Raw genomic sequence first — 23106 nt, 5'->3', positions numbered from 1 at the left:
TGTCCTTGGGCAAGGCTCCCTAATGATCCTGGTCGCCCGTGGAGCATGCCCTAAGTAGCTACAGCCCTGAAGTGCATTGATAGCTTATGTCGATAGTTCCTGTGATTAGAACAACCCCAGGTTCATCTAAAAGAAAAAAGGAGACCAGGAGCCCAATGTTGCAGAATCGTGTAAGATTCAGGAAAGCAAATTGCTAAGGATGTATATATTCACAAAGGTGGGTTGAAAATCCTTGCAACCACCGTCAGAGCAGGCGGGAAATTAACCGTCCCCGCTCGGTTTTCCAGATCTGTGACAGGAACTGGGTGGTCGCACTCCGGAAGTTCTTTAGGACAACTAAAAAACTATCACCTCTAAAAGAGGTATAACAAGACACTTAAAACAGGGGTGGAGGCGCCCATTCTTAAAGGATCTGCTAATCTTATAATCAGAGAGGGAATCTTAAAAAAAATTAATAATATCTAAAGGCAACAAAATGTTCATTAATTCAAGCTGATATTTTCATTTTAAAGATACCTATAATGTTATAATTAGTTTTCATTACATCATTAATTTTAATTATGAAATACTAAGAGAAAACAAATCACATTTGTCATCAAGCTATTACTACTACCATATGTAATAGTACTTCTGTGATTTACAAAGTAAGCTTCATAATCCGCTGCTGACACTTACATACAGCCACTGCACCACTGTGGCATTGCTACTGAACACTGCACATGGGAGCACCACTCGTTCATCAAGGTTTGCCTTCCTTATTTCTGTATTGTCCTCCTGGCCATGTTGCCCCAGTGTTCCTACAAGAAAAGAAACCACAATTCATACAATGCAGGTATTGAAGGGCATATAAAGAGTACACAAAAGCAATAACCCATTTGAAAAAAACAATAATACAGGTGCATGGTTGATTCAAAGAACTACTGTATATAAAACAAAGATGGCATTAGTTGCAAAGAGAAGATTCTCATATTTTCATTTTCAATTATATAGGTTTTTTTTTATAACATTACATCATTCTCTAATATTTGCAATTACAAACTACACTCTGCATTTTAAACTATGAAACAGAGCAGCGCTAATGACCCTATGAACTTCACTGCAGTAAAACCTTATCTTGTCTTTCACTGTTTCTTTAACCACTTAAAGAGACACTGAAGCAAAAAAAAAAAAAATTATGATCAAATGATTTGTATGTGTAGTACAGCTAAGAAATAAAACATTAGGAGCAGAGACACAAGTCTAAAGCCTCATCTACACGCGTAGATGAGGCAGCGATGTGGCTTATCAATCGAGCCGCTGATGCGGCTCGATTGATAAGATCCGACAGGTCGGATCTTGCTACGGCCGATTCCCTGCTCGTTCCCCGCGAGGGGACAATGGCAGGGAATCGAGTGGAAGATAAGAGTCGCGGCGCGGGGATGAGCGGGTATCGAATCCGGCGCACGCGCGGGCAAGTGGGAACGCGGAAAAGGCGATCTGGCAGCTAATCGAGCCGCCGGATCGGAGCCTCATCTACGCGTGTAGATGCGGCTTAATATTGTTTCCAGTAAAGGAAGAGCTAAGAAACTCCAGTTGTTATCTATGCAAATTAGCCATTGAGCTCCATGACTTTCAAAGTCGCAGAGAACTCTGCCAGACACTTTAGATAATAAGCTTTAAAAGACACTGGCCTTAATTCACTAAGATCATGCTGGAGATAATAAGGCAAGAGAAAACTTGCCACCACAGTGAGAGAGTTATCTTATCACTTCATTCCTTAAGTTACCTCCTCTGTAGTTAAGTTACCTCCTCTGTAGTTATTTTCACAAGCAGCTAATGAACAACCTGTCTTAAACTTTAGAATTCTGGAGTTATTTTAAGGATTGAAGAGTTCACTTTAGGTTTGCCTGAGGTAAAATGTTTTCTGAATACGGTATGCCTTATCACCATGGTGATAACTCTAGAAACGTTATTAAAGACAGGAGATAAGCTTAGTGAATTGAGGCCAATGTATCTTTTTTTCCCTCTGCAGGGAAGATTTTCCAGAGCAGGCTAGTGAACTTTTGAACCCATTTAGAATGCTGAGTAGTGTCTAAACTGTAAATATTAGACAATGATGCAATGTTATAAAAAAAGACTATATAACTGAAAATAAAAATATTAGAATATTTTCTTTGCTACTAAAGTTCTAGTAATTATCCTTATTACACAACCAATTCATTATATCATAATTTTTTTATCGCTTCAGTGTCTCTTTAAGTCTATCTGGACGGATTTATCCATCCAGATACACTGTGCTGCTGCTGCCTGCCGCGCACGATCGTGCGTGCTCCAGCACGCGCTCCTGCCACCTGCCGTTAGCCCCCAGATTAATGAATGGGAATATAGTTCCCATTTATCGATCTAAGTCCCCCGCAGAAAAACCGACGGCCTCTTATCAGAGGCAGCGGTCTTTCTGCAGAGAAAAAAGTTTCTGTCCTCCTAAGGCTTCCTGGAAGCGAGATCGTTCGCTACACCCACATACATTTTTTATTAAATAATTACATTATATTACTTTTAAAATTAGCTGTTTACTTCCCACACCAAAAACTACCCAAATAAAATTTTTAATAAAAAAAAAAAAAAACTACAATTAAAAAAACAAACAAACAACAAAAATACCTAATACCTAAGGGTCTGAACTTTTTAAATATGCATGTCAAGAGAGTATATTGATATAATTTTTTTAAATTATAAGCTTGTAAATACTGATGGACGCAAATTGAAAAAATGAACCTTTATTTCCAAATAAAATATCGGTGCCATAAATTGAGATAGGGACATAATTTAAACGGTGTAATAACCGGGACAAATGGGTAAATAAAATACATGGGTTTTAATTACGGTAGCATGTATTAATTTCAAACTATAATGGCCAAAAACTGAAAAATAATGATTTTTTTTTCCATTTCTTTCTTAATCTTCCTGTTAAAATGGATTTAGTATAAAATAATTCTTAGCAAAATGCACCACTCAAAGAAAGCCTAAATGGTGGCGGAAAAAAACAAGATATACAGTCAGGGCCGGATTTGTACTTTTTACTGCACAAGGCCAACTATACCGTCTGTATGGTTATCTCTGTGTGCCCCAATGAGAATTCTACTTACTTTGCATCATTGGATGTCACAGACAATAACTATTTTAGTAATACGTGTATAGATTATTAGTTATGTTTTCCTTAAGAACTTTTATGTGATGTTTGCCATCTCATTAATGATGGAACCATTGTGTCACCATGAGAGTTAGGGTGATGTGTACCTGCAGGATAGAGCTTTCAGGTCTTGCAGGGACGACACAAGTACAGGACAGAGAGTTCAAAGGATAAAGCGGTCTTTGTAGATAGGGATGGCTGCATAAAACAGCTTTACTGCCCCTCACTGAGCCGCCCCTAAATTTCTGGTGCCCTAGGCCATGGCCTATTTGGCCTTGCCAGAAATCCGGCCCTGTATACAGTAGATCATTTCAATGTGATAATTAGTGATAAAGTTATCTGCGAATAAATGGGAGGTGAAAGTTGCTCGGATGCATAAAGTGGTTGTAATGCTGGGGGGTCATACTCTCTGACTACCCAGCACAACAAGGCTAAGAGCTGGATAATGGAAGAAGCTACACAGGCTGCCCAGAGCAACTGCAGCTCTGGGCTTCTGATAAGACGCAATGGCAGCGCAGTGCGATGTTTCGCTGCTCTTGCGATAGCAAACATTCAGACAGATACTAGACAGACTGAAGTGAGGTAGCCAATAGCAACCGCAGCAATGGCTACCTCGCAAGGACAGGACTAGGAGGACAGAGGCTGACAGAATGAATGCTTGCTAATCTAGTCACTGCCTCAGTGACAGCAAGCATTCACAAAGACAAGAGTGAGGTAACCAATAGCAACCGCAGCAATGGCTACCTCGCAAGGACAGGACTATGCTAGCTAAGCACGGGTGGTCATGTTAAGCGCAACCTATAGAAACATGCTAAAAACTGACTAGCTGAACACAGGATATCAACAGTTCAAGTACATATATATCAGCGGCACTGATATATCACCGTAACACAAATACAAGGAAAATAACAAACGCTGACTAGAATTTGTATATATTGGCGATGAACCAATACAGTGGTGTGAAAAACTATTTGCCCCCTTCCTGATTTCTTATTCTTTTGCATGTTTGTCACACTTAAATGTTTCTGCTCATCAAAAACCGTTAACCATTAGTTAAAGATAACGTAATTGAACACAAAATGCAGTTTTAAATGATGGTTTTTATTATTTAGTGAGAAAAAAAACTCAAAACCTACATGGCCCTGTGTGAAAAAGAGATTGCCCCCTGAACCTAATAACTGGTTGGGCCACCCTTAGCAGCAATAACTGCAATCAAGCGTTTGCGATAACTTGCAACAAGTCTTTTACGGCGCTCTGGAGGAATTTTGGCGCACTCATCTTTGCAGAATTGTTGTAATTCATCTTTATTTGAGGGTTTTCTAGCATGAACTGCCTTTTTAAGGTCATGCCACAACATCTCAATAGGATTCAGGTCAGGGCTTTGACTAGGCCACTCCAAAGTCTTCATTTTGTTTTTCTTCAGCCATTCAGAGGTGGATTTGCTGGTGTCTTTTGGGTCATTGTCCTGCTGCAGCACCCAAGATCGCTTCAGCTTGAGTTGATGAACAGATGGCCGGACATTCTCCGTCAGGATTTTTTGGTAGACAGTAGAATTCATGGTTCCATCTATCACAGCAAGCCTTCCAGGTCCTGAAGCAGCAAAACAACCCCAGACCATCACACTACCACCACCATATTTTACTGCTGGTATGATGTTCTTTTGCTGAAATGCTGTGTTACTTCTACGACAGATTTAACAGGACACGCACCTTCCAAAAAGTTCAGCTTTTGTCTCGGCGGTCCACAAGGTATTTTCCCACAAGTCTTGGCAATCATTGAGATGTTTTTTTTAGCAAAATTGAGACGAGCCTTAATGTTCTTTTTGCTTAAAAGTGGTTTGCGCCTTGGATATCTGCCATGCAGGCCGTTTTCGCCCAGTCTCTTTCTTATGGTGGAGTTGTGAACACTGACCTTAATTGAGGCAAGTGAGGCCTGCAGTTCTTTAGATGTTGTCCTGGGGGCTTTTGTGGCCTCTCGGATGAGTTTTCTCTGCGCTTTTGGGGTAATTTTGGTCGGCCAGCCACTCCTGGGAAGGTTCATCACTGTTCCATGTTTTTGCCATTTGTGGATAATGGCTCTCACTGTGGTTCGCTGGAGTCCCAAAGCTTTAGAAATGGCTTTATAACCTTTACCAGACTGATAGATCTCAGTTACAGTACTTTTGTTCTCATTTGTTCCTGAATTTCTTTGGATCTTGGCATGATGTCTAGCTTTTGAGGAGCTTTTGGCCTACTTCTCTGTGTCAGATAGCTCCTATTTAAGTGATTTCTTGATTGAAACAGGTGTGGCAGTAATCGGGCCTGGGGGTGACTACAGAAATTGAACTCAGGTGTGATAAACCACAGTTATTTTATAACAAGGGGGGGCAATCACTTTTTCACACAGGGCCATGTAGGTTTTAAGTTTTTTTTCCTCACTAAGGGCTTGTTTCCACTGTTGCGACGCGATTCGCCGGCATTCCGACGCTTGTAAAAACGCATGCGGATGCGTTTCTGCATGCGTTTTTACCCGCGATTTCGCGTGCGATTTCGCATGGCAGGGTGCCATTCGAAATTAACCATGACACTGCCAGGGCAAAATAAAATTGGAAAAGGTGCGAAATCGCGGGTAAAAACGCATGTAAAAACCGCATGCGTTTTTACTATTAAATACATTAGCGGCGATTCGCACGGATTCCCGACGCAGGCGAAATCGTTGCCTCTTTTGTGCGTTTTTTCTCCGCAACAAAAAACACACAACGCCACCGCAGGAGTGGAAACAGCCCCATCCACTCACATTACATGTGCGAATCCGCATGCGTTGGACGCATGCGGATTCGCGATAGTGGGAACGAGCCCTAAATATTAAAAACCATCATTTAAAACTGCATTTTGTGTTCAATTATGTTATCTTTGACTAATAGTTAACGGTTTTTGATGAACAGAAACATTTAAGTGTGACAAACATGCAAAAGAATAAGAAATCAGGAAGGGGGCAAATAGTTTTTTACACCACTGTATATAACATAAGCAAGGAGTCTAGCTAGATCTGGACTGTAGCAATACAGCGAACTAAACTAGACAATACAAACAATACAAATTCTTTGCACTAGAAGGAGTACGTATATATGTCCTCGTGGGAAATACATAATCGTAGCTCCACAAGATAACTGAACTAAGACAAGGAATATATTTTACAAAATCAAGGGACCCAGTAACAGCTTAGACAGAGCTAAAACTATGACGGGCGAGGTCTAAAAGGGGAGGCAGACTTTTATGCTGGCATCAGCCAATGGATGCAAGCATGCAAATCTCCACACAGATGAATGGTAATCATTCAGTCCTGAGCTGGCTTGGTTACCATTTGCTAGCTGAAAGACTATCTGTACCAATGCATGTAGTCCTATGCAACAACATGCATGCAGGAAATCCAGGGCTATCTGACTGCAGTTCAGCTGTAGTAAGCCATTGGTGGAATGATGACAGCATTCTGAGCTGCTCAGAACTGCAGAGCAATTGCAAACGACAATGTGACTCATTGCAAATACACAAGCGAATGCAGGCTGACAAGCCAGAACGCCACAGGAGGAATCCTTAATGGTTAATGTATACCGTAAATGCTTCAGAAAATAACACTGCTCTCTGACTAAATTAGAAGGAGGGCTCAGAGAAGTTATTTTACATAGATAACAAGTGAAATGTCTTAACTCTTTCTGTACTGGAAACAATATGAGACTCATATCTTTGCTACTAATGTTCTATTTCTTAATTTCTTAGCTGTACTACACATACAATTCATTATATCATACGTTTATTTTCACTTCAGATACCCTTTAAAACTCTTTGCAAATAATGTGCAACTGGTTGTTCTTAACTTTATTTTTTTGCAACTAAATTCATAATATTTGAAAAAATGGCGTTCGTTTGTCTGTACTGACCAAGTCTTTTGAAATTTAAAGTGAACCTGAGGTGAAAATAAAGTGAGAGATTAACAATTATATGTAGCCTCCTACTCCTAAAAATGACTTTTTTTTTTAGATATCTTTACAGTGTCCTCCCCAGGCTCTTTTAGCCGGGTGCTCCACCCAGCTAGTTTTGGTGAGCACCCGGCTGTCATCAGCTCACCTCCTGCTCTGCTGTAAGCAGAATTGTGCAGAGAAGCACCTGCCCTGCATTCACTCAGCTTGCCCCACCCGGCTACTTTTTCATATCACCCAGCTGGAAAAAGTTTCTGGGGAGAACACTGCTTTATCATGGGTTTATTTTATATTTAAACATTTACAAAGTAGGTTAAATGTTTTACTGTCAGTGGCAGCCTATCAAACGTCCCAGTATTAGAAAAGGGTCAATAGTTCATGTATTTTATCTCTCCCTGGCCTCAGAAGATGTATTCTGCCAGGAAAGCTTTAATAGCTGTAATTATCTTTATTATATTCCCGACAAGCTACCAACAAGACAGAAGCTGCCACTTCCATGTCTAGAAATTAACTCTTTCAGGCAGCAAAATAAAACAAGTAAAACAGCCTGGTTATAATGTTTTGTACTGTGCATACACATGTTTATCTCATATCACATATTGCCTTAGGTACACTTTAAAGCTGTTACAAATATCTTTCCATTTCAGTTTGTTTACAGCTTTGAATTTCCAGAACTGACTATCATTTCAAATTGCCATTTCCTGCTAAATCACTTTGGAGTACAAATTTCCCGGAACTTCCCATCTACATGCAGTAGAGTAATTAGTTGCACAGAACAGAAGCCTGTGTTACTCATTTTAATTTCATTTTGAACACCTGGCTTAATCCAGTGATTAGCAGCTAGCTTTGATATTCACAGCTGAGCTTCTAATGGGAATAGTCTGGAATGTCTATGTTTCTAATGCACGAAAAACAAGGTAAGCCAGCTAAAATGATAAATGCCTTTACACCTTACAATACAGTATATGGAGCTGTACCAAAGGGTCCGTTGCCTTCTCAAGAACAAAACAAATAAACTTTACTTGAGGTAAATGATTTATTTTCATCCTTTTCACAATGGATAATAGGGCATACAGGGTTACCACATCCACATGAATATTTTCTACTTATATTTGAAGACTTTTTGTTTTGTTGGTCACTCCTTGTATCTGAGGCGCCTCTGTACCCCTTGTTATTTTAGCTTCCCCCTCTCTGCTCTCTGCCTAAAAGACAGCACCACATTCATGGAGAAGCCATAGTAATTGCTTTGTAGGAGGACATTTTCTGTCTGTCTGTCTTGCATCATTTCCTCTGTAAAAGCATAATGGGACTCTTCTAAACCTTGAAATCTTCAAAGAAAGCTTCAAAAGTACCCTTAATGAATAATGTACACACATTGCATTACTGATTCTGCTGTTGTTATTTTTACTATAACATATGAGGAGAACCATATTCAAGACATACTGTATCTATATAGACATTTCCCATTTTTTTTGCCTAACACATACCCCATACTCAAAAGTAAAGATTCTATTCTACTACATGTACCTGTCAGCTTTTTTCTGCATGCAAAACAGCATTAGATCTGACTACCCAAGTCACTTAGGTCAATAGGCTGTTTTCATCTAACTCCTTTTTTTGTTTTTTTGCTTGCAGAAAAAAATGACTGCTGTTCTCTTTTTTATTATTTACTGCGCAGACAGAATGTGAACACAGTGAAGACAGTGAAAAAGTGTAGGGAGACTCATAAGCATTCATAATCAAAGTCATTGCTAGAAGACAGGTTGATACCCATTTAATTATTGGACATCTTAAGATGACCACACACAATGCAGTTTTCTTTTCAATTCAAGAATGAGAATTACTTTTTGAGATGAATTGCAATATTTAAAGGACAACTGAAGTGAGAGGAATATGGAGGCTGCCTTATTTATTTCCTTCTAAACAATACCAGTTGCCTGGCAACACTTTAAAGTGCACCAAAGGCCATGTTCACATTGGCCGTTGAGTTCACTGTGACAGCAGGAACGTAACGCATCAAATCAGGACAGCAGCGCAGCACATTATACTTACTTTACGTCGGGTACAGTGAAGTATACAGCCAATAAAAAGTATGCTTTACTTTTATTGTTAACCACTTTCCGACCGCCGTATAGACAATTGGCGGCCGGGAAGTGGACCCCGCAAGGACCGCCGTATTGACAAATGGCGGCGGTCCTTTTACGGGCATGGGCGGGTTACTAGCACCCGGATTGCCGCATACAAAGTGTAAAATACACTTTGTAATGTATACAAAGTGTATTATACAGACTGCCTCCTGCCCTGGTGGTCCCAGTGTCCGAGGGACCACCAGGGCAAGCTGCAGCCACCCTAGTCTGCACCCAAGCACACTGATTTCCCCCCCCCTGCCCCCTGATCGCCCACAGCACCCCTCAGACCCCCCCCCTGCCCACCCCCCAGACCCCTGTTTGCACCCAATCACCCCCCTAATCACCCATCAATCACTCCCTGTTACTATCTGTCAACGCTATTTTTTTCTTTATGCCCTAAACTGCCCCCTGCTCTCTCCTGATCACCCCCCACCCCTCAGATTCTCCCCAGACCCCCCCCCCATGTACTGTATGCATCTATCCCACTGATCACCTGTCAATCACCTGTCAATCACCCATCAATCACCCCCTGTCACTGCCACCCATCAATCAGCCCCTAACCTGCCCCTTGCGGGCAATCTGATCACCCACCCACACCAATAGATCACCCGCAGATCCGACGTCAGATATCCTCCCAAGTGCAGTGTTTACATCTGTTCTCTACCCTAAACACCCACTAATTACCCATCAATCACCCATCAATCACCCCCTATCACCACCTGTCACTGTTACCCATCAGATCAGACCCTAATCTGCCCCTTGCGGGCACCCAATCACCCGCCTACACGCTCAGATTGCCCTCAGACCCCCCCCTTATCAATTCACCAGCGCAATATTTACATCTGATCTTCCCTGTAATAACCCACTGATCACCTGTCAATCACCTGTCAATCACCCATCAATCACCCCCTGTCACTGCCACCCATCAATCAGCCCCTAACCTGCCCCTTGCGGGCAATCTGATCACCTACCCACACCAATAGATCGCCCGCAGATCCGACGTCAGATCACCTCCCAAGTGCAGTGTTTACATCTGTTCTCTACCCTAAACACCCACTAATTACCCATCAATCACCCATCAATCACCCCCTATCACCACCTCTCACTGTTACCCATCAGATAAGACCCTAATCTGCCCCTTGCGGGCACCCAATCACCCGCCTACACGCTCAGATTGCCCTCAGACCCCCCCTTATCAATTCGCCAGCGCAATATTTACATCTGTTCTTCCCTGTAATAACCCACTGTTCACCTGTCAATCACCCATCAATCACCCCCTGTCACTGCCACCCATCAATCACCCCCTGTCACTGCCACCCATCAATCAGCCCCTAACCTGCCCCTTGCGGGCAATCTGATCACCCACCCACACCAATAGATCGCCCGCAGATCCGACGTCAGATCACCTCCCAAGTGCATTGTTTACATCTGTTCTCTACCCTAAACATCCACTAATTACCCATCAATCACCCCCTGTCACTGCTACCTATCAGATTAGACCCCTATCTGCCCCTAGGGCACTCAATCACCCGCCCACACCCTCAAAACGCCCTCAGACCCCAGCCCTGATCACCTCGCCAGTGCATTGCTTGCATCTATTCCCCCCTCTAATCACACCTTGAGACACCCATCAATCACCTCCTGTCACCCCCTAGCATTCCTATCCATCAGATCAGGCCCAATCCAACCTGTCATCTAAAAGGCCACCCTGCTTATGACCGGTTCCACAAAATTCGCCCCCTCATAGACCACCTGTCAATAAAAATTTGCAGATGCTTATACCCCTGAACAGTCATTTTGAGACATTTGGTTTCCAGACTACTCACGGTTTTGGGCCCGTAAAATGCCAGGGCGGTATAGGAACCCCACAAGTGACCCCATTTTAGAAAAAAGACACCCCAAGGTATTCTGTTAGGTGTATGACGAGTGCATAGAAGATTTTATTTTTTGTCAAAAGTTAGCGGAAATTGATTTTTATTGGTTTTTTTTCACAAAGTGTCATTTTTCACTAACCAAAAAATAAAATCTTCTATGAACTCGCCATACACCTAACGGAATACCTTGGGGTGTCTTCTTTCTAAAATGGGGTCACTTGTGGGGTTCCTATACTGCCCTGGCATTTTAGGGGCCCTAAACCGTGAGGAGTAGTCTAGAAAACAAATGTCGCAAAATGACCTGTGAATAGGACGTTGGGCCCCTTAGCACACCTAGGCTGCAAAAAAGTGTCACACATGTGGTACCACCGTACTCTGGAAAAGTAGTATAATGTGTTTTGGGGTGTATTTCTACACATACCCATGCTGGGTGGGAGAAATCTCTCTGTAATTGGACAATTGTGTGTAAAAAAAATCAAACAATTGTCATTTACAGAGATATTTCTCCCACCCAGCATGGGTATGTGTAAAAATACACCCAAAACACATTATACTACTTCTCCTGAGTACGGAGGTACCACATGTGTGGCACTTTTTTACACCCTAAGTACGCTAAGGGGCCCAAAGTCCAATGAGTACCTTTAGGATTTCACAGGTCATTTTACGACATTTGGTTTCAAGACTACTCCTCACGGTTTAGGGCCCCTAAAATGCCAGGGCAGTATAGGAACCCCCCAAATGACCCCATTCTAGAAAGAAGACACACAAAGGTATTCCGTTAGGAATATGGTGAGTTCATAGAAGATTTTATTTTTTGTCACAAGTTAGCGGAAAATGACACTTTGTGAAAAAAAAAACAATTAAAATCAATTTCCGCTAACTTGTGACAAAAAAAATAAATCTTCTATGAACTCACCATACTTCTAACGGAATACCTTGGGGTGTCTTCTTTATAAAATGGGGTCATTAGTGGGGTTCCTATACTGCCCTGGCATTTTAGGGGCCCTAAACCGTGAGGAGTAGTCTTGAAACAAAAATGACCTGTGAAATCCTAAAGGTACTCATTGGACTTTATCTCTGTAAATGGACAATTGTGTGTAAAAAAAAAAATCAAACAATTGTCATTTACAGAGATATTTCCCCCACCCAGTATGGGTATGTGTAAAAATACACCCCAAAACACATTATACTACTTCTCCTGAGTACCGCAATACCACATGTGTGGCACTTTTTTGCAGCCTAACTGCGCTAAGGGGCCCAAAGTCCAATGAGCACCTTTAGGCTTTACATGGGTGCTTACAATTTAGCACCCCCCAAAATGTCAGGACAGTGAACACACCCCACAAATGACCCCATTTTGGAAAGTAGACACTTCAAGGTATTCAGAGAGTGGCATGGTGAGTCCGTGGCAGATTTCTTTTTTTTTTGTCGCAAGTTAGAAGAAATGGAAACTCTTTTTTTTTGGCACAAAGTGTCATTTTCCGCTTACTTGTGACAAAAAATAATATCTTTCTATGAACTCACTATGCCTCTCAGTGAATACTTTGGGATGTCTTCTTTCCAAAATGGGGTCATTTGGGGGGTATTTATACTATCCTGGAATTCTAGCCCCTCAGAAAAGTCAGAGATGCTGGAAAATGGGAAAATTCACTTTTTGCACCATAGTTTGTAAATGCTATAACTTTTACCCAAACCAATAAATATAGGCTGAATGTTTTTTTTTTTTTAATCAAAAACATGTTTGTCCACATTTTTCGCGCTGCATGTATACAGAAATTTTACTTTATTTGAAAAATGTCAGCACAGAAAGTTAAAAAAATCATTTTTTTGACAAAATTCATGTCTTTTTTGATGAATATAATAAAAAGTAAAAATCGCAGCAGCAATCAAATAGCACCAAAAGAAAGCTTTATTAGTGACAAGAAAAGGAGCTAAAATTCATTTAGGTGGTAGGTTGTATGACCGAGCAATAAACAGTGAAAGCTGCAGTGGTCTGAATGGAAAAAAAGTGCCTGGTCCTTAAGGGTGGTAAAGCCCACAGTCCTCAAGTGGTTAAAGCGTGTGCGCTTAGCATGCGTTACCATACTGCAATCCATTATACTGCAACACACCTACCACACTGTGAATGACACATAGGTGATGCTTTCTAATGCTGTAAGCCGCATTACAAAGCTGCCGTTACAACACACTGCTGTGAACTTGGCTTGAACTGACATGTAACATAGGGAGATAAACATGGGTAATCATAGTACTCAGAGTTTCCCAGTGTTCCCTTATTATTCATTTTTTTATTTTAACTGAAAGAGTTAGTTATTATGCTGGGAATAGACAGGTCGATGCTGGCGCTCGATTCTGCGCCCGATCGTTTTGTCCGCTCAATTCTCTTATCTTTCACTCGTTTTTCTTATCTCTTTTCAATCTACTTCAATGACAAATCGAGCAGCAAGCAAAACATTCAAACGGAGATTGGACATGTCAGAAATTATCTACCTAACCATCTTATCAGCTCAGAATCGACCTGTGTATTCCCAGCATTACACCAGTGCTTTATGTATGTAACCAGTGCTTTATGTATGTAAATGAGAAGACAATAGATTCACTCCACTTTTATCTCGCTGTGCAAACAATCTTGATAAGAAGAGAGTGCTCTAAAGATACATACACACGTCGGATTTTTCTGAACAGGCGGTCGTCTGGACGTTTGAATGTCCGGTTGTTTGGGCGCCAAATCGGGCGTGTGTACGATCAGTCGTTCAGCTATTAAGACTGGATTTGACCAACCAGACGTTCAAACGTCGAAACGACCGGTCGTTTGGAAAAATCTGACGTGTGTAAAAGCCTTAAAGCTCATTAGTTCTTTTTGATGGGAGCTTACAATCCAGATTTTACATTACACAAACATGGCTGCTGTGCACACAATTAACTTATGTGATGAAAAATAACAGTGTGAGACGCCAGGGAGTTCTATATACCATTGCTACTACACCCACAGTATAATTAATTATTACTAGAATTTATTTTCAGTTCAAGTTTGTTTTAAATCAGACTGTTACATTACTAAGAATTGGGGCCTAGACTGGGATCCCTGGTGGATGGATGGACTGCCTAATGGAACAATGTCAAATACCAAAGTTTATCTTTTTTTGTACAGGCCCATCTGTCACAGGAGCCCTGGTGGCTGGAACGCGAAATGCCTTCCAAACGGTTCCAGCGCACAGATCGTGCAAACTGTTGTCGCAGTCAACGCGAAGAAACCGTAGGGAATTGGCCGCAGACAAACCAGAAGGGAGCCTGTGGGTTACGGAAATACACTTTACACACTATTTCAGGGTATAACTGCCACCACTTCTGCTTTCCTGGGCCAGAAGCACCCACTGACTAGCTAGTTCTAGACCTACAAAGAAAACGGTTAAACACACTCTATTCTGTCTAGCTAACAACAAAAGTAGCGTCAAGTCTGGATTCAGTTTGTGTGGCTGAATAGCAGGGTAGCTGAATAAACAAAGGACGTTTGAACGTCGTTTATTAAGGCAATATAAATAATTAATATATACAGACAATCATTGAAATCAACAATTATTGAAACATTAATAGCCAATATGAAATAAAAAGGGAGAAAGTACTTAGGGTTTGTGGAAATATGTCCATTCTGGGAAAATTATAGAGTTCTTGGCTCAGTTTCAGCAAAATTCTTTGTTTCAGATCAGAGCAAAGTTCAGACAAGATGGCCGCCAACCATGTGTCCTCTGGCTGGCAGCAGACAGGCTCTCATACAGATGTCGGCCCCCGGGCCGGATTATGGTAATCACATCTGGGCAGGAACTTTCACCAGCCCCATAACCCTGACATTTTCTCTAGGCCGACCTGCGCGGCCGGCACACAAATAATAATTACATATTATCGATCCTCAGAACCTACCGATTAATATGATACCTTGGATGCCAGTCTTAGGGCGTATGGTTACCGAGGGGCCCATAACTCCTTAACCGAACAAGGTATGATTATGATTTGTATACCGAGAAGTTGGTCCAATTTCAACGGATCCGAATACACTCCTCCCACCTCTGGGTGATACTCGGTTTTCCTTTAATAAGCAGAAATCATAATTCCCATGCTTCATCATTTTAACCCCTGGAGACAGTTTGTCTGGTGAGCAGGAGGAAGCCCCATTTGCTAGTCAATTCACATTTAGGTGTGAAGCTGTGGGCTCATCCTGTATGAAAAGGCTCACCAAAGGGTGGACAATTGACATCTGCCTGAGGTATTAAAAGTAAACATTCCCTTGGGGACAAGCAGGGCCCAAGCTTAATTAACAAATCAAAAGACATCCTGCACCAAAATTAGGGCAGAGCAGAAAAACTTGTATTTTAAAAAACAGGAATGCCCGTTCTGCTCGCTGCAATGACTACACAACCAATCTAGGTCTAGCACGTCAATGGCAATCAGTGCAATAAACCGATTGCGATTGCGTTCTCGTTCCTCGCGGCCGTTCTGTGACATATCTAACAATTGCCTTTTCAAAGTGATCTAAGCAGCTCCTGGCTTCAAATAGCTGAAAGGACTGCCATGTTTCAGGAGTTCAAAAACTCCTGCTTCTTTTACAATGTCTTATCCAGGCTAGGTGTGAAATTCTTCAAGTGCGTCTTATGTTTTCTGTTTGAAGTACAATGGGGAAGGCTCAGGGTTTGTTTGTGGTCAATTAAGTCTAATGAGGTGATTTCTTATCAGCCTTCCATCATCTGTTGATCTCCGTCCGCAGGTCCTTTCATGGACGCAAGAAGTGTGTATTTTAACCCTTAAATGTAAAAAGATGAGGTAAAACAAACGTTTTTTTTAATAATAAACCACATTTTTAGAATGCATTTTTAATTTGCTATAGAGCTGCACTGGGTGTTAAAAATGATGCTCGGTTCACTTTAAAGGGAAACTAAACTGAGACGGAAAGTTAGACTGGATTAGCTGCATGCTTGTTTCAGGTATGTGATTTCGCCACTACTGCAGCCAAAGAGATCAGCAGGACTGCCAAGTAACTGGTATTGTTTAAAAGGAAACATCTATATCCCTCTCAGTTTAGGTTCCCTTTAAATGCAGCATGTCATTCAGAATTTACTGTAAGTGAACTGACTTAAAGTGGCCACTAATGCAGGGCTGGAGCTACCATAGGAAAAAAATGGGCAATTGCCCCAGGGCCCCAGAGCCTGTAGGGGCCCCCAAGTTGTCCCTCCCCCATTTTAACTGTTGCTCCCCAGGGACTCTGCAGAGTCAGTTAAGTTGGGAGGTGATTCGGGGAGGGTCAGCAGCCAGCTCAGGGGCCCAGGAGGGAAATTTAGCTGCAACAAAGGGCCTCTAATGACGCTTTTTGGTCCAATTGAAAATCCACTCGGACGACTATTTTTATAATCGTTTGTAATAGATTGTGCCCATTAATGGAGATAATTTACAACCAATCCGAATTTCTGATCGCGATAGCGATTTTTCGCTAGAAATTGGACTGTTAGTGGCCACCTTTAGAGAATCAGGTGGAGCATGACATAGATGAAGATAACTTTATGATAGGAAAATTCCAAAGATCAGTAGAGTGTCTAAGCTAGATGAGCTTTATAAATCCAGTATAGCTGGAGGCCTACTGCATGGTTTTCTGTGTATTTGGCCAGGTTGTTTGTTTGTTTGTTTGTTTTTTTTATAGCTCTACAATTACTGGAATTAGCACGGGTTGAGCTGAACCAGATCTTTGCACTGAGTTAAACAAATAAGGAAATCTCTAAATAGGTATAGGCTTGTTCTGCTTTTTAGAAACTAAGGTCATAACCTCCACTACCGAGCCTTTCATCACTATTGATTCATAGAGTGGATATTAAGGGAAGGAGTATTATCTTTGTATCTGTGCATGACGAAACCACAATGCAGCTTGCAGTTTTACAGCTCAAACAGCAAAATATAGTATTTTTGTTCCTCTTCGGTGTGTACTTCTCCTTGGGTGAAGTCTGAGAACTGGTCCATGCAGAGTTCCTCTGGGGACTGTAAAAAATGCTCTGCTAGCTCAAATAGGATGACATTTTACTCTCTCATCCATTATGCCATAAAAAAGCCATGTTTTCTCCCACCCTTTCTTCACAACTTGACTTTGCTGAAGTGTAGTGGACATTTAGATGGCAGTCAGTTAAAGGGTAGCTGGGATGGGGGAAAATGTAATGTAAATAGTGTATCATGTGCTATAAAACCTTGCAGTACATAAAATTATCCGTGTGGTTTCCCTGCTCCAGGGCCCCCCATTTATTATTCCGACTGGCTGTGGATAAGCGCATGTGCACACAATTCCCAAACTGCACATGCTCTGTGTACATGAACAAGCTCATCTAAACTGGGCATGCAAAAGTTCATGAATAGTGATGAGCAGAAACTACGCCTATGCATAATTTTGCACCGTAATTCGCAATTACACATGGTAATCGTAATGCAAAATTTCAGGGAAAATCATAACTAATTTTATGTGTAATTTGTAATTTCACGTAATTTTTGCTAAATTTTATGCCGAGTTTAGTGGTTAATAGAAAAGCCCTCATACAAGCTATTGACACCAAAATTGCTACATGTGTTAAGGAGAATAGTGGGTACAAGTTCCCAATTTTTTTTTTTTTTAAACACCTTGTAGTTTTTGAGAAAATCGATTTTACAAATGCAAAGAAAAGTGGTTTATATACTGCCATTTTTCTGAGTTTAAAAACCATTTTTCTTTAAAATTGATTTTCTCAAAAACTGCAAGGAAATGGTGACAATAGCTTGTATGAGGGCTTTGCTATTTACTGCCAACATTGGCATGAAATAATGCAAAAATTACACGCATAATTAATGTGAAATTACGAATGATTATACTAAATCGATTGAATTAACAACTTGTAGTTATATACAGGCGTAATTGCAAACATTTACAAAAGATTTTGCATAATCATAATTAGCTAATTACGATCATCACTGTTCATGAACTGCACTTGCCCAGTAAAATGAAGCGCTAAACATGAGTTATTTCTTTTACTGGGGTACGGTTTAAGAACTCGTGCATGCCCAGTTCAAATAAGCTCCTCTACAGCTGTGGGAAACACCTGTAGACTGTAGACTAGGTTTCAGTCAAAACAAGTCTGGAGACTGGCGGAACAGGGGACCCAAAAGCACGGAAACTACACCAATATTTTTCATGTAGGTTTATAGCACTGTATATGTTACATTTTATGCCACAATTGTGTTTGAATTGTGCCATGCCATGGTGGTGAGCTGGCCTGAATGGCAATGAAAAAACCCACATAACGCTATTTTGAATTTCCAGCCGTGTCTGATCAGATCAGCTGCGTCCCCTACCCACTAACCCAAGTTAAGTCTATAAATAGAAGCAGTACTAGCAACATAAAGTCAGTTGAGTCCTATGAGAATAGACCTCCTCCATAAATTCTGAAGACTTCAATCAACACAGTGAGATGCCTGCAATTGGCAAGAAAGGAGCCAGACTACAATCAGCCACTATGGCTTTAGTAGTGGTTGTTCTCATACATAGGACAGACACATGACCACTTAGAAGAACAATACAGATTGAAGATGATGTTTTCATGGTGAAGATCACCATCCAAAAACCCAAAAGGAGGAAGCTATTAAATGCTCATTTATTGTTATATGAATATTGTAGCATCCATGTTAATTCATATGTATGCATCTTTAGATGATTGTTTATAAGAAGTTTTATGTATATTGTTCTTAACTATTTAAACACTTTGATGTCTTCAGCTTAAAGTGGACCCAAATTGAAAATACAAGATTTCAGAAATAAAATGTATTTTCTAACTTATAATAATAAATAGCAGCCTTTTTTCAGCTGCATGATGACAAATATAAAATATTTTACATTTCTTGAAGAAACCCCTCCCTACCTTTCATATTGCCGGGATAGAATCCGGCAGACTGGTGGAGGAGATAAAAAACAAAACACAGGCTGCTACTGATGATGTCACAGGGGAGGTGATCTCAGCTTGTGTGAGATTTCACATAGACGATACCCCTGTGAGGGAAGGTAGCTAATGACAAACACACCCATGATCTAAAACCTCCTACTAAGCTCAGAAGTAAGGACTGCCACCTGTATAACCCTAGTTATGAAAAGAGAAGGGTGAAAAGCATGCACTGAAATGCTCATAGGCTTGAAGGAGTGTTTATTTATCTTTGTATGTGTCAGAGTGGTGCAACTCAATATTTTGAATTAAAAAATGTTTGGTTTGAGTCAGCTTAAATTGCAATATATTTTTGTTTACTAGGCTCCGCCCCATGTCTTCATGCTGCCATGGAAGTGCCCACCCCAGGAGTACTGCTTGCCTTTGCTGACTCCCTACATGTGACTGCACTTCCAGCCTGTTTCACCCCTCCCCCCCTTCCCCCGTGTGTCTGTTGTCAGCCGTGACGTGGAAGGTGTAGCAAAAGTACTGAAGAGTCTACAGTTCTAAGCCATCTCCATACATGCTGCATCATACATATGAGGGGTCCATACAAAAATGAAACCCTGAGGTTTGTGTGAGTAGCAACAAAGACATGTAACACTGCTTGTTTCACCAGTTCTGAACACTCTCTGTGCTCTTTTCAGTGTATAAGGAACAGTAGGGGTTTATTTAAGGTTTGCTCTTTTCTACAGAATGAGTGATCTACCTATAATGTTAGTTTGCCTCCGTTAGTATGTTACACCACAGGTAGTTTAATTACATTCATCACTACTAAATATAATTTTGCTTTCTTAGAGCTTAAGAATTATTTGCAATTATCCCCAAGTCTTACCCATAGAGCCATAGCAAACTATACATCAATCTATATCTTCCACTGATGAAGGCACAACTAGCCTGAAACAACTATCTGGAAGCTGGATTACATGAGTATGTAACATTAACAGGTTACAGGAAAGGAATGATTTGCATAGTCCCTCACTGCAGGGAAGTGATGCATTGTAGGAAGTACTCTCTTGCCTACGTGAAACTGAATAATTGCAAATTTGCAAATAACTTCTGTTTGAAAAAAGACGAAATTAAGTGAAATTCTAGTACTTCTGGTTGGAGACACTGTAAAATCAATTCCTACTGAAGTAAATATGAGGGGGAAACACCCTTTAGTGGCTCCCAGTGCTAATGCTGCTGTTAATTCTTTTTTTTCTGCTTAGCTCAGAGTTTAGCCACAGTTTATGAAAGCCCAACCATATTGATAGGCTTCATCACCACATTCCTGGTGTTGGGCATAAAGTCTCCACATGTTTGCCAATCAGAATTTGCCAATCAAATTTAAATATTACATAGGAAAAAATAAAGAAAGGGAAAAGAGAGGGAGAAGAGAAACAGACCAAAGGGAGAGCTGCCTTCAGAGAAGGAGAAAGTACCATATCTTCCGGTGTACAAGACGGCCCAACAAACCCTGGAATCCTATAAAAAGTTGGAGCCCTACCACACGCCAGGCGTCATTGATGTCGGATGGCACGTAACGCCAACACACAATGCCCGTACGTGACATGCTGAAGTCTCCACGACTCCGATATGTGAACACGACACACCGATGTCCAGACACAGATTGTAGGAACTCGTCAGTCACCGCATGCACCGTGAAGGAGCCCACCACCCAGGCCACTAGGTCTGGAAGGCCCAGGGCATGGAAGAAGGACATTGCGCCGCACCCACAAAAACCGCCTCCTCTATTTGCCCAACCCCGTCACCACTTTCCTCAGATCCCGCAGCCAAGGCCTGCAGTAAAGTGGCCCAGGCGCACATATGCGTGACCCAAGAGGTAGAGAAGGAGACAGATAGGATACATGGGTGGGACAGATGGGAGAAGGAGGTGCCCCTACGAGTACAGCACAATCTGCCTCCCCACCTACTCCGACAAACGGAGACCGGGAGAGTCAAACACCACACCCAGAGGCAGGCAGAGCGGACCAATCCAACCAGTCAATCGCCTGCACTTAGTGATAAGCGTAATGACTCAGCCATGACTACTCGAAACTTCACGCAACCCACGAAGCCCTGACCACGCCCGCAATTGAAAACTCGCAACCCTGCAAAATTACGTGAAATTCACTCCTCTGCTCTAAACTAGCAAGGGATCGTATAGTCATATACCGCAATGGTGGAAAGTACTGCATCCATATGCAGGCACAGCCACCCATGCACAGCACAGTGCAGTGGTGTGAGTTCAGGTGAGTGGGAGCAGTCAGGTAGCACTGACCAGCTCAGCAGATCAATGTAAAATGTAAGCAAAACACAGCTATGAAAACTATGTGTGATTCCTTTAAAGAGAAACTTTAGTGAAAATAAAGTAATAAATGAAATTGGTTATTTTTGTACAGTATTTATTAATTATTTAGTCAGTGTTTGCTCATTGTATAACCTCTCCTCACCCTGATCTACATTCTAAAATGCATCACAAGTGGCGACATCTTTAGTCCTAGCAGGTGTTCTCTGCGGAATGTTTGATTACTGAGAATTCCAATGCCAGTACAAAAATATACCTGGTCTCCCAGAATGCATGGGGGGAAGGGGGGAATCTGCATATCTATTCAGTCTAGGCTAAGCAGCACTGGGAGAACAGGGCTATATTCAATATATAGCTGTATATTGGCATGTTTCTAATGCTGACACCAGGAAAATGACCGTAAAAGTGGGTATACTGAATAATTGACTGCATTCTGCTATATGTTATTTCAGTGCCTCGTTAACTTCCCTCACGGGGCAGCCATGCAGCAGGCAGCACTTCTGGTCCTGCTGACCTACTAGCCTATACTGCTGGGGTCTAGTTTGCAGCAGTGCATTCCTGTAAATAGCAATGGCTCCATCCCCCAGGCTGCCTGTATTGTGAAAACTATTTGTACGATCGCACCATGAACATATTACAAAAGAAAGAAGGTGGTGATCTACAAAGGTAAAAGTCCACCTCAGACCCTCTTACGCTGGGTACATGTGATTCAATTTCCCATCTGAACGACGGGTAGTCTGACAGGAAGTTGTATAATGTGTATGTGTACAAGTCAAAACTGCTCCCAATCAATAACAGGAACGATTAATCGATGACAACTTGACAAAATCGATCCTATTATTGATCAGAAACAGATCGGACATGTTGAAAAACACAAAATTGCATTGTGTGTATTTAGCATTACAGATATGACAAAATAGTTATACCTGTCACCAGCAGGTTAGGGCATTCTTAAAAATAATGTTTTTGTGGAAATGGATTCAAATATTTTTTGTAGCTTATGTTTTTATTTGCAGAACTCTATTATATATTCTCATTATATATTTACTGCATTTCCTAACTAATACATTTTCCAAAAGTGTTCCTTTTTCCATGTCTGTCCACTGTTAGTGTGTCAAACATACTGTTCCCTCACACATCGGTCTCTCATCTTTCACTCCCATTCATTCTGCTCTCTCCCCTCCTCCCCATCCATCTAGTATAAAACAAGTCCTGTATTCAGCAGCAATTCCTCTCAGAATCCTTCCAGCTGCTGCAGTGCTTTACAACAAGAAGTATTTAACATGGCACAACAGAGCTTTATCTACTGTATCTCAGCCTCATTTTGTAGAGAGCCCCCAAAATGTTCCATGTGAGAGGGTGGAGACGCCGACCCAACACACAGACCCACCAAAATCTCTAATATGGACCCTGACTGAGTCTCTGCTGTTTACCAGTAAATCTCTTTTGAAATGCTTTATTAATATTTATTAATCGAACAAACCCACAGCCTGTCACACAAACTCCTATGTGGTGTATCTCATCTGTAACCACAAATTCAAAGTAACTGTGTAATATGTAGGGAATGCAGCTTAACATTAGGTGACGCTCTTTTAGGAGAGCTTTATCCCCTCCTGTCAGATATCTGTGTTTTCTAATATTCAGAGGCAGGACAGGGGACTGAGAACCATTCAACAAAGATTGAGGAAAGGTTGGCTATGAAATGGGCTGTGGCTG

At 41.4% G+C, this 23106-nt stretch overlaps 1 protein-coding gene across 1 annotated transcript in view; it reads right to left on the bottom strand.

The window, feature by feature from the left end:
• Positions 1 to 23106, bottom strand: part of MCAM (melanoma cell adhesion molecule) — a 124483-nt gene that overhangs the window by 70264 nt on the left and 31113 nt on the right. The window contains exon 2 of the mRNA XM_068240969.1: positions 676 to 797. Coding sequence (XP_068097070.1) covers positions 676 to 797 — 122 coding nt within the window. The remainder of the gene's footprint in view (positions 1 to 675; positions 798 to 23106) is intronic.

This window comes from Hyperolius riggenbachi, chromosome 6, assembly GCF_040937935.1.
Source record: "Hyperolius riggenbachi isolate aHypRig1 chromosome 6, aHypRig1.pri, whole genome shotgun sequence".
NCBI lineage: Eukaryota > Metazoa > Chordata > Amphibia > Anura > Hyperoliidae > Hyperolius > Hyperolius riggenbachi.
This window is presented reverse-complemented; position numbering and strand designations above follow the sequence as displayed.